Source organism: Synchiropus splendidus, chromosome 3, assembly GCF_027744825.2.
Source record: "Synchiropus splendidus isolate RoL2022-P1 chromosome 3, RoL_Sspl_1.0, whole genome shotgun sequence".
Lineage (NCBI taxonomy): Eukaryota > Metazoa > Chordata > Actinopteri > Syngnathiformes > Callionymidae > Synchiropus > Synchiropus splendidus.
The window spans coordinates 36,370,113-36,385,260 of record NC_071336.1 but is presented as its reverse complement, the minus strand read 5'-3'; the positions used below and the strand labels follow the sequence as shown (position 1 = coordinate 36,385,260).

Genomic DNA, 15,148 nt, shown 5'->3' with positions numbered 1-15,148 from the left:
CCTGGCTCTTTGTTCACCTGCCCGCGGCCAGCGTCCTCCCACCTGCGGCACCGTGGTGCGCGTGAGCGCCACCTGCTGGAGTCAGCCGACTCGCCAGGGAACCGCAGGTCAGCACGTGACCGCTGCGCATCCATCGCCGTTCATGCGCGTGTTTGAAGGACAGGGTCTCCCTTCATTTGGTGTGTCCACTCCAAACACGAAGTGAACGCCGCTCACCGCCTGAAATTCGAGCGCGTGGCCGGAGGCTGTGCAGGCGCCGCGGGTCCACGCGGACACGGCGGGTGGCGCTGACGAGCAACTCTGACTCCTGAGTCCCAGACGAAGAAGATCGAAGCGGAAGTTCCGTCCGCCAGCGCCAGCTCCAGCTCCAGCTCCAGCTCCGTGATGTCCGGGACACTGCAGTGCGCCGCGGGGAAACTCTTCCGAGTGACCCGGTGAGTTCCGCCCGGGGGCCAGGGTTCAGGTCGGCCTTCTGCGTGCTCTGTTCACTCGGTCCAGACTCCAGAGGCTGAACCAGAGCAACACGCACCAGAAGTGAACTGTCGCCGACACCGCGTCCAGAGGTGCAGGGCATGCCGCGAGGTCACGTGACAGCGGTTCTGACCTCTGGTGTTCTGTGTCCCGGCAGCTACCGAGCTCCGCTCCTGAGGCTCCACACCGCAGCAGCCGCCAGGACGGGTGAGTGAGCGCCCGAGCGCGGTCCAGTCGCCATGTCGGTCTGTGCGCCGATCCGCGCGGTCGGACTCGGGATGTGTGTCGAAACTCCTCCGTTACTGTGCAGTGACGGGAGGAGGCCGCCAGGGGTCAGTGTCAGGCCACAGAGCCGTGAACCCTGACCTCAGTCGACACCGCGCTCCTCAACACTCGCGTGCACCTCTGACGCTTTCACATTGGTTCATTGCGAGCGGGACCCCGGACTGGCTGGAGAGAGGCCACGCCCTGCGCCTCTCAGACCGCTGCAAACCGTGGACTGGACTTCCTGAGGAGGAACAGGAAGTCCAGTCCAGGGCTTGCAGTGAGCCCGCACAGCAGCTGCCTGGGAGGAGGTTTCTCTGACTCGCTCGCCGGACCGGACTCCCAGTGCGGTCACTCGCAGGCCAGTCAGTGACGGCAGGTGTGTTCAGGCGCGACGCCGGAGCAGTTCGACCGAGCCAAGGTGCAGCTGGCCGCGCTGAAGACGGACCAGAGCAACGCGGTCAAGCTGAAGATCTACGCTCTCTTCAAACAGGTGGGGGCGCTGCAGCGGCCCGAGCCAACGCTGGCTGGCTGACTCTGTCTCCCTCTGCAGGCCACGCAAGGTCCCTGCAACACTCCCAGACCCGGGATGCTGGACTTGGTGGGCAAGGCCAAGTGGGACGCCTGGTCCTCCCTGGGCACCACCTCTCAGGTGAGCGAGAGCGGCCGGTCGGAGCTCCCGCACTTCCTGCTGAGACGCGGCTCATGTGACAGGAGGAGGCGCGGCAGCAGTACTGCGACCTGATTGGCTCTCTGGCGGAGGCCGAGAGAGTGGCGGCGCCTCCCGCTGGCGCCAGCACGTACCAGACGCTGCTGGTCTCCACGGAGAACAACATCACCACCATCACCCTGAACCGGCCGTCCAAGAAGAACGCCCTGACCAACGAGGTGCGTCCTTGTGAGGACCCGTGTGTGTGTGTTCAGGGGGAGTGGTCCCCACAAGGAGGGCGGCACTAGCCTGTGTGTGTGTGTGTGTGTGTTTCAGATGTACCTGGAGCTCATGGCTGCTCTGGAGCAAGCCTCCACCGAGGAGGAGTCGGTCCTCACAGTCATCACCGGTGCGTCCCGCCCGCCGCCGCCGCCGCCGCCTCTCACCCCCGCTCTCTCTCTCCAGGCAGCGGCGACTATTACTGCAGCGGCAACGACCTCAGCAACTTCACCAGGATCCCTGAGGGCGGCATGACGCAGATGGCGGAGGAGGGGCGGAGCCTGCTCAGGTGGCTGCAGACAGGAGCCGGTTGCCCCCCGCCGTTTCCATGGTGACGCGGGCTGTGTCTCCACAGGAAGTACGTCCAGGCCTACATCGACTTCCCCAAGCCTCTGGTGGCTGTGGTCAACGGTCCTGCTGTGGGCATCGCCGTCACCGTGCTGGGCCTCTTCGACCTGGTCTACGCCACCGAGAGGGTACGCACGCCTGTCTCGCTCTCCTTGTGGGGACCGCACCTGAACCAGTTATGTGCCAGATGGTCCCCACAAGGAGGTGTTTTCCCTGAAGTGGGAGCTCACCAGGCCACACGTGCTCCTGTGTGTGTGTGTGTGTGTGTGTGTGTGTGTGTGTTGCAGGCCACCTTCCACACGCCCTTCACTCAGCTGGGTCAGAGTCCGGAGGGCTGCTCCTCCTACACCTTCCCGAGACTGATGGGCCACGCCAAGGTAGGCTCCGCCCCCCGCAGCTCCCACGCGCTGAGCGCGCCCCCTGGAGACAGCGTGGCGCTTCCTGACACGCGTCAACCATCAAGTCAAGGCGACGTGTTCCGCGTGGTAGAAAAGAATCACTCGTGAAATAGAATTTCAACTGGCGACTTGGCGCTCGGTGACCGCGGTAACCCGTTCGAATCAGTGACCTGAGGAAGAGACACGTGTGAAGTGGAGTGAAGCTTCACCTCCAACCGACCTCAAACATCTGATGGACCTCCTGGATCTGTCTCTCGTGAGACTGGCAGGCCCTCGCGCTGTCGCTCGCCCTGGCTCTCTCTCGCTGGCCCTGGCTCTCTCTCGCTGGCCCTGGCTCTCTCTCGCTCGCCCTGGCTCTCTCTCGCTCGCCCTGGCTCTCTCTCGCTGGCCCTCGCGCTGTCGCTGGCCCTCGCGCTGTCGCTCTCTCTCACTCGCCCTCGCGCTGTCGCTCGCCCTGGCTCTCTCTCGCTGGCCCTCGCGCTGTCGCTGGCCCTGGCTCTCTCTCGCTGGCCCTCGCGCTGTCGCTCTCTCTCACTCGCCCTCGCGCTGTCGCTCGCCCTCGCTCTCTCTCGCTCGCCCTCGCTCTCTCTTGCTCGCCCTCCCTCTCTCGCTCGCCCTCGCACTGTCGCTCGCCCTCGCGCTGTCGCTCGCCCTCCCTCTCTCGCTCGCCCTCGCACTGTCGCTCGCCCTCGCTCTCTCTCGCTCGCCCTCGCTGGCCCTCGCGCTGTCGCTGGCCCTGGCTCTCTCTCGCTGGCCCTCGCGCTGTCGCTCGCCCTCGCTCTCTCTCGCTCGCCCTCGCTCTCTCTCGCTCGCCCTCCCTCTCTCGCTCGCCCTCGCACTGTCGCTCGCCCTCGCGCTGTCGCTCGCCCTCCCTCTCTCGCTCGCCCTCGCACTGTCGCTCGCCCTCGCTCTCTCTCGCTCGCCCTCGCTCTCTCTTGCTCGCCCTCGCACTGTCGCTCGCCCTCCCTCTCTCGCTCGCCCTCGCACTGTCGCTCACCCTCGCGCTGTCGCTCGCCCACGCGCTGTCGCTCGCCCTCCCTCTCTCGCTCGCCCTCGCTCTCTCGCTCGCCCTCGCACTGTTGCTCGCCCTCCCTCTCTCGCTCGCCCTCGCACTCTCTCGCTCGCCCTCGCACTGTCGCTCGCCCTCGCACTCTCTCGCCCTCCCTCTCTCGCTCGCCCTCGCACTGTTGCTCGCCCTCCCTCTCTCGCTCGCCCTCCCTCTCTCGCTCGCCCTCGCACTGTCGCTCGCCCTCGCACTTTCTCGCTCGCCCTCGCACTCTCTCGCTCGCCCTCGCACTGTTGCTCGCCCTCCCTCTCTCGCTCGCCCTCGCGCTGTCGCTCGCCCTCGCACTCTCTCGCTCGCCCTCGCACTCTCTCGCTCGCCCTCGCACTGTCGCTCGCCCTCCCTCCCTCTCTCGCTCGCCCTCGCACTGTCGCTCGCCCTCCCTCTCTCGCTCGCCCTCCCTCTCTCGCTCGCCCTCGCACTGTCGCTCGCCCTCGCACTCTCTCGCTCGCCCTCGCACTCTCTCGCTCGCCCTCGCACTGTCGCTCGCCCTCGCACTCTCGCTCGCCCTCGCACTGTTGCTCGCCCTCCCTCTCTCGCTCGCCCTCGCACTGTCGCTCACCCTCGCACTGTCGCTCGCCCTCGCACTGTTGCTCGCCCTCCCTCTCTCGCTCGCCCTCCCACTCTCGCTCGCCCTCCCACTCTCGCTCGCCCTCCCTCCCTCTCTCGCTCGCACTCTCTCGCTCGCCCTCGCACTGTCGCTCGCCCTCCCTCTCTCGCTCGCCCTCGCACTGTCGCTCGCCCTCGCACTGTCGCTCGCCCTCGCACTGTCGCTCGCCCTCGCACTGTCGCTCGCCCTCCCACTCTCGCTCGCCCTCCCTCTCTCGCTCGCCCTCGCGCTGTCGCTGGCCCTCACCCATCCTCAGCCCAGGTCCGTGGCGCCCCGCAGGTGGTCATGTGACCTGCTGTGTGTGTGTGTGTGTGTCCTCTCAGGCCTGCGAGATGCTGCTCTTCAACAAGAAGCTGACGGCGGCGCAGGCCTGCCAACTGGGCCTGGTCACCGAGGTCTTCCCGGACCGCAGCTTCCAGTCCGAGGTGTGGAGTCGCCTGCGAGGCCTGGCCCAGCTGCCGCCCGACGTAAGTGGAGCCCCGGGGCGCCGCCGCCCCCAGGTCCTGACGCCTCTCGCTCTCGCAGTCGCTGAAACTGTCCAAGCAGCTGATTCGCTCGGCCGATCGCCAGCGCCTCCACCACGTCAACGACCAGGAGGTGGCGCTGCTGAGGGAGCGCTGGACGTCGGACGAGTGCGTCGCCGCCGTCATGAGCTTCTTCCAGAAGAAAGCCAAACTCTAGTGGTGAGGCCACGCCGCGATGCCGTCCCTGGGAACAGATGCGGCCGGATGTCGGCAGAAGGGGGTGGAGCTTCAGCGGCGACACGTGACCTCTGACCTCCTCTGCCAGCACAATAAATTGTTGATAAAAACCACAACGTGGTTCCTTTGTGGCGTGCATCAGCAGACCTGCGGCGGCTGGGCCCCAGCCACTCTGTGGTCTGCTCTCTCTCGGACTCTGACTCATGCTCTGTGGTCCTCTCAAGAGTGCCCACCTGCACCTGCCCTGATGCCAGAAAACCCCCCAGTCTGGTGCGGGACAGCTCCGTGCTGGCTCAGACATGCCTCGCAGCTCTGACTCCTCCTTGACTCCCCCTCACCTCACCTCACCTGGTCCTGCGCTGGTCCACATTGACATGCAGCAGCAGTGGTGAGATCATTCCAGGACTCTCTTCGATCCTCGCCTTCGATCGTGTCCTCACTTGACATTTCGCTTCCGGCGTGACGAACGAGGAGCCGACTTCTAATGAGCCACGGCGCAATCTGGGAGGAGCAGGTCAAAGTTCAGCAAGTTCTGTCTCCGGGGGGAGGAGGGGGGGCCTCAGTCTGGACTCAGTCGACCTGCAGCGTCTCGTCGTAGAAAGATTAAAGTTTCATCACACTTTATGGAATCACATATTTAAATTTTGCAAAATGTTCCGACCTGGATTTTAAGCTCCAGACCACACACACACACACACACACACACACACGTCATGGCAGGAGCAGCCAGACGTCTGATGAAAGTTCTCCACTTCCTCTGCGTGACTCGCACCATAACACACACACACTCACACACACTCGGGGCTCGGACCTTCTGAACCAGCAGGACCCGCGTCACAGGGAGAGTGATGTCACCAGGAGACGGAGTCTAAACAGAACCAGACTGAAGAACTCGTCACAGTCTGGACCTCCACACCAGGAGGAGGAGGAGGGGGGGGGGGGGGGAGGTGAGAGACTGGCGGAGAGACAGGCAGACGGCTGGAGAGAGAGAGAGACGGGACGGACAAGTGTGTGTGTCTGGAGCCCGACAGAGCAGAGCCCAGTCTCTTCCCTGAGTCTGACTCGCTGCTGGGCCCAGAGTCGTGCAGCAGAGAGACAGAGAGAGAAAGTTGGAGTCAGAGAGGAGGAGTCAGCCAGAGAGGGAGGGATGGAGCCCTATAACTGCTGGAGAGGAGGCTCCGGCTGAGGAGACACACCAGGGCCACGAGAGGTGACCACGCCACCACACAGGTCTGTTGGTCCCCGCTGCTGCAACACTTCCGCCTTCAGACTCTCCGCTCCTCTCCTCTCTGACTCGTCGTCTCTTCTCTTTCCTCTCTGACTCAGGTCCTCTCAGACTCGTCGTCTCTTGTCTTCTCTCTTCTCTGACTCGGAGTCTCTTCTCTCTCCTCTCAGACTCGTCGTCTCTTGTCTTCTCTCTTCTCTGACTCGGAGTCTCTTCTCTCTCCTCTCAGACTCGTCGTCTCTTGTCTTCTCTCTTCTCTGACTCGGAGTCTCTTCTCTGACTCGGAGTCTCTTCTCTCTCCTCTCAGACTCGTCGTCTCTTGTCTTCTCTCTTCTCTGACTCGTCATCTTGGGTCCTCTCAGACTCAGTGTCTCTTGTCGTCTGTCTCTTCTCTGACTCGTCATCTCTTCTCTGACTCGGAGTCTCTTCTCTCTCTTCTCTGACTCGTCGTCTATTCTCTGACTCGGAGTCTCTTCTATCTCCTCTCAGACTTGTCGTCTCTTGTCTTCTCTCTTCTCTGACTCAGTGTCTCTTGTCTTCTGTCTCTTCTCTGACTCGTCATCTCTTGTCTTCTCTATTCTCTGACTCGTCTCTTGTCTTCTCTCTCCTCTCTGACTCGTAATCTCTTCTCTCTCTGACTCGTCGTCTCTTCTCTGACTCGGAGTCTCTCCTCTCTGACTCGGAGTCTCTTCTCTGACTCGGAGTCTCTTCTCTCTCCTCTCTGACTCACACTCTTTTGTCTTCTCTCTTCTCTGACTCAGTGTCTCTTGTCTTCTGTCTCTTCTCTGACTCGTCATCTCTTCTCTCTATTCTCTGACTTGTCATTTCTCTCTTCTCTGACTCGTCATCTCTTCTCTCTCTTCTCTGACTCAGTGTCTCTTGTCTTCTGTCTCTTCTCCGACTCGTCATTTCTCTCTTCTCTGACTCGGAGTCTCTTCTCTCTCTTCTCTGACTCAGTGTCTCTTGTCTTCTGTCTCTTCTCCGACTCGTCATTTCTCTCTTCTCTGACTCGGAGTCTCTTCTGTCTCTTCTCTGACTCGTCATTTCTCTCTTCTCTGACTCGGAGTCTCTTCTCTGACTCGTCATCTCTTCTCTCTCTTCTCTGACTCAGTGTCTCTTGTCTTCTGTCTCTTCTCCGACTCGTCATTTCTCTCTTCTCTGACTTGGAGTCTCTTCTCTCTTTTCTCTGACTCGGAGTCTCTTCTGTCTCTTCTCTGACTCGTCATTTCTCTCTTCTTTGACTCGGAGTCTCTTCTCTCTTTTCTCTGACTCGGAGTCTCTTCTGTCTCTTCTCTGACTCGTCATCTCTCTCCTCTCTGACTCACACTCTCTTGTCTCTCTCATCTGCCTGGGAGTCAGGTATATAATGTATATGTCACATGCGTGTGATGATCTACTCTGTAGCTCCTCCTATGTTCTGTAGTTATTCTGTCCGGACATTTCATCAGATGTTTTTCTCTTCACTTTTGCTTTGTTTGTTTCGAGCGTGCGCTGATGCTGTGTGGACGTCGTCTTTGATGTCTGTGAACCTGGAATGGCTTTGCTCTGTGTCTGTGCCTTTGTTGTTATTGGCTGCTGTCCCCACCGTGGGACCAGCGAAGGCATCTGCATCCCTGCTCAGTGAGCCAGGTCCGGCTTGTGTGGAGTGGTGGAGCCTTTCCCAGCGCTCCAGTCTCTGACTCCACGTCTCGGGTCAGTTTTCGCTCTGACTCGGGAGTCTGGTCCTCTGTGACTCAGGAGTCTCTCTGACTCGGGAGTCTCTGGTCCTCTTCTCTCTGACTCGGGAGTCTCACGTCCTCTCTGACTCAGAGCCTCTGCTCCTGTCTGACTCGGGAGCCTCTTGTCCTCTGACTCAGAGTCCCTGCTCCTCCCGGTGACACCGCTCCTCTCTCTTGCAGGATCCAGCATGTCCGTGTTGCTGCTGCTGAGTTGCGGCGTCCTGCTGCTGGTCCAGGCCTGCGGCGCCTCCCTGACCATCCACCCGCACCAGGCCGACACCTCCGGGCCTCCCTGCGCCTCCTGCGCCGTGGCTCGCCTCCGCAGGAACGAGGCAGCGGCGCAGCAGCAGCAGCAGCAGCAGGAGGTGGTGGAGGCGGTGAAGCGGCACATCCTCAACATGCTCCACCTGCAGGAGCGGCCCAACGTCACCCGGCCGGTGCCGCGCGCCGCGCTTCTCAACGCCATCCGCAAGCTGCACGTGGGCCACGTGGCCGAGGACGGCAGCGTGCTGATGGACGGAGACCCCGAGGAGCGGAGGGGGGCGCGCGGGGGCGGAGGCGGCGAGGCTCCAGAGACCAGCGAGGTCATCACCTTCGCCGAGGCGGGTGAGTTCACGGCGGCTGCGTCGCTCGCCGCCGCCGAGCAGGTGACGCCTTTGTTGTTGCGCCCCCTACGGGCGGCAGCGGCCCGCTGCGACGTGACCCGGTGTGAGAAGCGCGCGGCCCCGAGCTGCTCGAGCGCTTTGTTCGAGAGAAGCGATGCGTCCCGGTGGCGCGCTCATTATTCTGGGCGATGGCGAGCGTCGCCCTCCGTTCAGCAGCTCGGACACAATGTCCGCCTGTCCCGGGCCGCATTCCTCGGGCGCCCCCCCACGAGCAGAAGACAATTTGGCTAATTGAACTGAATTGAACACATCATTAGGGACATTCCACGACTCGCTTTCATGTGGCCGAGCCTCCACCCGGCACTCGGACCCGGACCCGGACTCCGCTCGCGCTGCCGCTTTGATGACTCAGCGGATCGTAAACAGATACAGATTGACGAGCCACGCGAACGTCTCGCCGCATCGCGTCTGATTCTGCAACCAAACAAAGATCTGAGCGCTGGTCCGCCGGCCCCAACATCTGGGACTCATTTCATCCTCTCCCAAATATTTGTCTCCATGGCAGTGCGGTCGGTGGCACTGCGAGCTTGACCCGTTGCCTGTGCTGCGTGTGTTTCAGGCGACTCCCCGGACGTGGTGGACTTCGCTCTGGCCGCCGACGGCGCGTCCGTGGTGCAGCAGGCCGAGCTCTGGCTCTTCCTGCGCCTGTCCAAGTCGGAGCGCAGCCGCGCGCGCGTCTCCGTCGGCCTGTATCAGCAGCGCCGGGCCGCCGCCGGCCGCCAGGGGGAGCTGTTCCTGGCGGAGAAGAAGGTGGACACGCGGCGCAGCGGCTGGCACACCTTCCCGCTGACCCCCGCGGTGCGCGGCGCCCTGGCGGCCGGCGGCGCCCGCCCGCGCCTCAGCCTGCGAGTCTCCTGCCCGCTCTGCGCCGAGGCGGGCGCCGCGCCGCTCCTGCTGGCGCCCGCGCGCCAGCACTCGCACCGGCCCTTCCTCATGGTGGCCGTGCGGCAGGAGGAGGAGGAGGAGGAGGAGGGCGGCGAGGCGCGGCGGCGGCGGCGCAGGCGCGGCCTGGAGTGCGACGCCCAGGTGCGCGTCTGTTGCAAGAGGCAGTTTTTCGTCAACTTCAAAGACATCGGCTGGAGCGACTGGATCATCGCGCCGTCCGGCTACCACGCCAACTACTGCGAGGGCGAGTGTCCCGCCCACGTGGCCGGCGCGGGCGGCACCTCGCTCTCCTTCCACTCCACGGTCATCAACCACTACCGCCTGCGGGGCTACGGCCCCTTCCAGGACGTGCGCTCCTGCTGCGTGCCCACGCGCCTGCGCGCCATGTCCATGCTCTACTACAACGAGGAGCAGAAGATCATCAAGAAGGACATTCAGAACATGATCGTGGAGGAGTGCGGCTGCTCGTAGGAACCGCGGGAGCAGCGACTCCTGCTGGCCGGCGGCGGAAACGCAGCGGTACTTCGACTATGCAACAGTCGGCTTTGCGTTTTACAACCGACAGGAAGTTCCGCCCGAGCGCGTGCGTGAGACTCAATACTTGAAAAGGCTCAGCTGCTGGAACCAAACCTTCGTCACGTCTCGCCGTGTGGGAGTCGCTGCCGCCGCGCGCGCGCGCGCAGCTCCAGAGGCTCCGGCGCCGCTCACGCGCCCCGGGGGTTATTTATTCATGATAGAAGCACAAACGTCACTGCTCCTCCGCAGGGAGGCTCCGCTGGACCTCCTCACGTCTCTTTCCGTCCCGTGGTGGCGTCTTTGGTTGCAGTTCACCAAAGAGCAGCGCGCGCAGCCTGGAGAGACGCGGCGCCACCCGTCTGCGAGGCCCCGGTGGATGCGCTCAAGCGCCTTCTGCTCCTGTAAATATTCGTGTCAGCGTGTTGTGACTCTTGAAAAAACCTATTTATTGTTTCCTGCTCCACCATTAAAGCTGATCCTCAGCCGAGTCTGACGTGTGCGCCAGTTGTGATGACGTCACGTGACGAGCTGGACTGAGCGCGCAGGCGTTACCATGGCGACCAACAGCCTCGCAGGCCATCTGTGCGTGTGCGTGTGTGCGTGTGTGCGGCGTCTCTCCGGGGTCCACCCACACACACGCGGCTCACACGCGGCTCGCACGCGGCTCAGATGGTCCGTCTGAGCCCAGACGCCGACTCCGGAACCCTCCCAGATGTTGGGGGCGGGGTCACAGATCAAAGGAACGCCAGAGACCCTGGGATCAGGAAGTTTATTGGCTCCTCTCATCTGAGCGGGTTCTGGGCCACCACGCCCGACTGCAGCAGCTCCTCGATGACGTCATCGTCGTGAGACAACACTTCCCGAAGCACTTGCACGGTGTGTTGGCCAATCAGAGGAGGGGGCGTCGGCTCGGCCGGCGGAGCGCCGCCGTAGCGCACGGCCGGACCTGAAACCACAGTGGCCGGCTTCAGCGGGGACCGGCCCGGACGCCACGGTGTGGCCACCTACCTGGGACGCGGATGGCGCCGGCGGTGGGATGCTCCATCTGCTGGATCAGCTGGTTGTGCTGCACCTGCGGACCAAGCCCAGTGTGGTCAGGTCACCTGCGACTCGGAGACCCGCGTGCTCCAGGACCATCTGCTGTCACCCCTGTGTGTGTGTGTCCTGTCTTTGCCCACTTGTGCGGACCCCACAAGGTCAAGCCTGAGTGTTGAGTGAAGGTCGTTCTCACCAGGTTCGAGAGTCCCCACAAGGGCAGAGATACAAGCCCGCGCGTGTGTCACAGGTCATCAGATCAAGGGAGAAAAACAAGCTGGGATCCTAGTTTTGTTTTTCACATCCCACTGCTAAAAATAGAAGCTGTTGTTCTGGAGACCCCGCCCCCATCATGGCACCCTCCCCATGGGAAAGTATGCGAACACATTCCGTCTGTGAAAAGAGCCGAGCGCCTGTCACCTGACTGGGACCAGGACCAGAGCATCATCTGGAGCCACGTCAGACCCAGGGGCTGATCACACTACAGGCTCTGTCTCAGGTCGCTCCGAGTCTGTCATCAACAACCACCTGTTTACCACCATGGCCTTGACCTCCTCATTTCTCTGTCACACATGATGAGTCGTGGTCACCTCAGAACTGAACGGGTGACGGAGCTGAGCCGCGGCGGGAACAGAATGTGGCGTCTCACAGCCAAAACTAAACATGAAAGAGTCTGGTCATGTTGGTTTTACGAGGAAACAGCAGAAACTAGCTGCGTAATGCGGCGCGTCTGGATGGGTCCACGCTGCTCTCACCACACCTTGAGCACAGTGAGAGAGATGACTGAGGATGGAGAAGGTGTCAGTCCAGATCCAGACGTCAGAGATGATCCATGAATGGTCTGGTGGTCTTCAGAAAACCTTTCCTCCTCACTGTCCTCCTCATGCAGTGACAGCTGCAGATCACAGCAGTGAGAACAGTGACTGTAGAGCGCAGCGTGATCCACTGAAGCAACTCTGTCTGTCAGTAACATCAGGTGTTGATCAGCCTAATAAAGGAGAAAACACCTGAGCTATCAAACCCCAGCACACACCTCCAGTCCCGGAGCACTGTGCTCCTGTTCCCCAGCACCAGTCTCCTGCAGCTGAAGCTGCTCACCTCAGTGTTGTGGGAGTCGGAGAAGTTGGTTCTGAAGCATGTCGTGCGCCCAGACAGCCATCAGACCCTTGACTGCCCGGCACCTATCATGTTGGTGTGGAGTCACGCTGGACACCTTGTTTCCAGCGTCTAACGCCCAGTCGCCTGAGGCCAGAAGCTCACCCCCCGCGGAGAGTTCCCCGAGTCAGAGCGCAGGTCTCCAGCGGGGATCAGGTCCGAGTGGCTTGTGTTCACGTCTGGGAGCTCTGTCTGGAGACAGAGTGGCCGCGTGGCGCCGCCCTCACAGAAGGCTCACACGAGCTGCGATGTGAAGACGCGACAGACGTGACTCACTCACAAACACACAGCCGTGACAGTGACCATGACTCCATCCATATGGAGGAGGCGCTGCCACACACACGCCTTGGTTTTCCTATCCTGGTGGGGACAGTGTGAGGACCTCCTCTCCTGGCCATGGCCCTTTCCCCGGCCACTCCCCCTGAACACACGGCTCACCTGGACCAGACTGGGACCCAGGTATTACAGGTCACAGAGAGGCAGACGTACCTGTGGGTGTGAAAACACCTGCTGCATGCTGTTGATTGGTCCGACAGAAACTCCGGAGCCTTGGAAAGCGCGGATCCACTCGGCTGTGGTCTGCTGCACAAACCTGCCGGGACACGGAGGGAGGGAGGGTGAGGCCAGCGGGGGGCGCTGCGTCTGCGTGCGTGCGGCACCTCTGCGTCAGGGTCCGGATCAGCTCCTTCCTATTGGCCACCCTCAGGTGGTTGCTGGTGTAGTCGGGGTCCCGGGACAGATCTTCCATCTGCAGAACCTTCAGAGGACACACACACACACATGCTGGGAGGAGGCGGAGCTGCGTCTTGACGGACAGGTGCCTGAGCCATGCACCTACTTGGCACAGCCGGACAAACTGCTTGTCATTCCCCGCAGCGACCACCAGGTGTCCGTCTCTGGTGGGGAAGCTCTGCAAGACAAAGGCGGGTGGGCGGCTGGTGACGGGCGGGTGAGCGGCGGCGGCGGCGCACCTGGTAGGGTACGATGCTCTCGTGGGCCGAGCCCCAGCGCTGCGCCTCCTTCCCGGCGTTCAGGAAGTTTGCCGCGATGTGGCTCAGACAGGAAACCTGCCAGGACACGAACCAGACGCCATCGCTCAGCAAGGCGGAGCCTGAGGGACCTGCGGCAAACCTCCAAGCAACTGGCTGCCACTTTGGTTCAGGCTCCTGGGCCAGGTGTTCCGGGCGGCTCGCTTCAGGGCCCCACAAGGAGAGCGGGACAGACGTCTTTGTGTGTGTGTGTGTTAGCTACGTGAGCCAGTAGAACCACATCATTCAGAGCAGGGGCAACCAACATGGTCCTCACAGAGACCACCATCATCTTCATGTAATAGACGTCTTATCATGTGACATGTTGTGACTGTGGTGAGCTGAGACGTGTCGGGTCACACACAGAGGTCAGTGAGGTCGGTGGCATCACACAGTGAAGGTTCTGGCCCTCAGGACCTCAGCACAGACGCGGCTCCCACCTGAGACGACAGCAGGTTGCAGTCGATGTGGACGCCGCCGCCGCCGCCGCCGCTCCTGTGGCGCTGCAGCAGCGCCGCCATGATGCTGCCGTGGGCGAACAGCCCGGTGGCCAGGTCTGTCATGGCCACGCCAGGGCGCACGGGCTCGCCGCCCTGAGACGCCACACGAGGATGTGAGACACGCCGGCCGTACCGAGGTCTGGAGCCGGTCCTGACCCACCTCAGGTCCAGTGATGAACATCATCCCCGACACGGCAGAGGCGATGGAGTCGTAACCCGGCGACTGGGCCCACGGGCCGCTCTGACCGTAGCCTGCACACACGCACTCTGCTGACCTCCAGTGGCCGGCGTGGGGAGGCGCCTGACTCCTCACCTGAGATGGAGCAGTAGATGAGGGAGGGGTTGGAGTGCAGGAGCTGCTGGAAGCCCAGGCCCAGGTGGGACAGCTTCCCCGGGAGGAAGTTCTCCACCAGCACGTCACACTCTGCAGCCAGCTGCAAGGAGACCACGCGTCAGCCTCTGTGGGGACCTGCCAAACGTGTCCCACCGGCCGCCGAGCGGCGACGTCACATGCCGGCTCTTGATTCTGTCACGTGACAGGATGACCAACAGGGTCTTCTGTGGAAATAAAGGCTACACAGGTGGCAGAAATGGCCTAGAAATCCTAGAGTTCAATTTCCTCTGGCGCACTGTCACATGACAGAAACAAGAGACGGTATGTGACGTCACCGCTCGGCGGCCAGTGGGACACGCTCGCAGCCGCACCAGAGCTCGTACCTGCTGCACCAGCCGGGCTCCTCTGGGGTTCTTCAGGTCCACGGCGATGCTCTGAGACACACACACACGAGTGACACACACACACACGAGTCACTCACAAGTCACACATACGAGTCACACTCACACACACGAGTCACTCACATGAGTCACTCACAAGTCACACACACGAGTCACACTCACACACACACGAGTCACTCACACGAGTCACTCACAAGTCACACATACGAGTCACACTCACACACACACGAGTCACTCACATGAGTCACTCACAAGTCACACACACGAGTCACACTCACACACACACGAGTCACTCACAAGTCACACACACGAGTCACTCACACACAAGTCACTCACACACAAGTCACTCACACACAAGTCACTCACACGAGTCACTCACACACACACACAAGTCACACACAAGTCACACACAAGTCATACACACACAAGTCACACACACACACGAGTGACACACACACACAAGTCACTCACACGAGTCACTCACAAGTCACACACACGAGTCACACTCACACACATGAGTCACTCACACGAGTCACTCACAAGTCACACACACGAGTCACACTCACACACGAGTCACTCACACGAGTCACTCACAAGTCACACACACGAGTCACACTCACACACACGAGTCACTCACACGCACACACATACACTCACAAGTCACACACACACACGAGTCACTCACACGAGTCACACTCACACAAGTCACTCACACGAGTCACTCACACACACACACAAGTCACACACACAAGTCATACACACACGAGTGACACACACACAAGTCACTCACACGAGTCACTCACAAGTCACACACGAGTCACACACACACATGAGTCACTCACACACACACAAGTCACACACTCACAAGTCACACACACACGAGTCACACACACACACGAGTCA

At 61.5% G+C, this 15,148-nt stretch overlaps 3 protein-coding genes across 7 annotated transcripts in view; 2 read left to right on the top strand and 1 right to left on the bottom strand.

Annotated features, from left to right (window-relative positions):
• Nucleotides 1-129: 129 nt before the first annotated feature.
• eci2 (enoyl-CoA delta isomerase 2) lies at nucleotides 130-4,899 on the top strand. Its single transcript, XM_053859161.1, has 11 exons — nucleotides 130-434; nucleotides 629-678; nucleotides 1,125-1,228; nucleotides 1,289-1,387; nucleotides 1,450-1,623; nucleotides 1,721-1,793; nucleotides 1,850-1,952; nucleotides 2,019-2,139; nucleotides 2,299-2,388; nucleotides 4,406-4,549; nucleotides 4,608-4,899. Exons 1-11 carry the CDS (start codon nucleotides 385-387, stop codon nucleotides 4,761-4,763), a joined length of 1,164 nt encoding a protein of 387 aa, XP_053715136.1. The 5' UTR covers nucleotides 130-384; the 3' UTR covers nucleotides 4,764-4,899.
• Nucleotides 4,900-5,723: 824 nt separating this feature from the next.
• inhbaa (inhibin subunit beta Aa) lies at nucleotides 5,724-13,948 on the top strand. Of its 2 annotated transcripts, none has more exons than XM_053859159.1 (3): nucleotides 5,724-6,013; nucleotides 7,907-8,332; nucleotides 8,951-13,948. In XM_053859159.1, the coding sequence occupies exons 2-3, from the start codon at nucleotides 7,915-7,917 to the stop codon at nucleotides 9,745-9,747; spliced, it is 1,215 nt and encodes a 404-aa protein (XP_053715134.1). In that variant the 5' UTR covers nucleotides 5,724-6,013; nucleotides 7,907-7,914; the 3' UTR covers nucleotides 9,748-13,948. The 2 variants fall into 2 exon arrangements, with proteins under 2 accessions (XP_053715134.1, XP_053715133.1); XM_053859158.1 differs by lacking the exon at nucleotides 5,724-6,013 and adding an exon at nucleotides 6,024-7,700.
• sugct (succinyl-CoA:glutarate-CoA transferase) overlaps nucleotides 10,256-15,148 on the bottom strand; it is a 6,025-nt gene continuing 1,132 nt past the window's right edge. Inside the window, exons 4-13 of one of the 4 annotated variants that reach the window (XM_053859155.1) lie at nucleotides 14,228-14,278; nucleotides 13,824-13,944; nucleotides 13,671-13,762; nucleotides 13,451-13,603; nucleotides 12,954-13,049; nucleotides 12,821-12,892; nucleotides 12,642-12,739; nucleotides 12,472-12,574; nucleotides 10,801-10,864; nucleotides 10,256-10,738 (exon numbers count right to left, since the gene is read on the bottom strand). In XM_053859155.1, the coding sequence (XP_053715130.1) occupies nucleotides 10,575-10,738; nucleotides 10,801-10,864; nucleotides 12,472-12,574; nucleotides 12,642-12,739; nucleotides 12,821-12,892; nucleotides 12,954-13,049; nucleotides 13,451-13,603; nucleotides 13,671-13,762; nucleotides 13,824-13,944; nucleotides 14,228-14,278 (1,014 nt within the window). In that variant the 3' untranslated portion in view covers nucleotides 10,256-10,574. Of the gene's footprint in view, nucleotides 10,739-10,800; nucleotides 10,865-11,023; nucleotides 12,575-12,641; nucleotides 12,740-12,820; nucleotides 12,893-12,953; nucleotides 13,050-13,450; nucleotides 13,604-13,670; nucleotides 13,763-13,823; nucleotides 13,945-14,227; nucleotides 14,279-15,148 lie in introns of all 4 variants that reach the window. The other 3 variants (XM_053859156.1, XR_008414131.1, XR_008414132.1) reach the window with 3 other exon arrangements.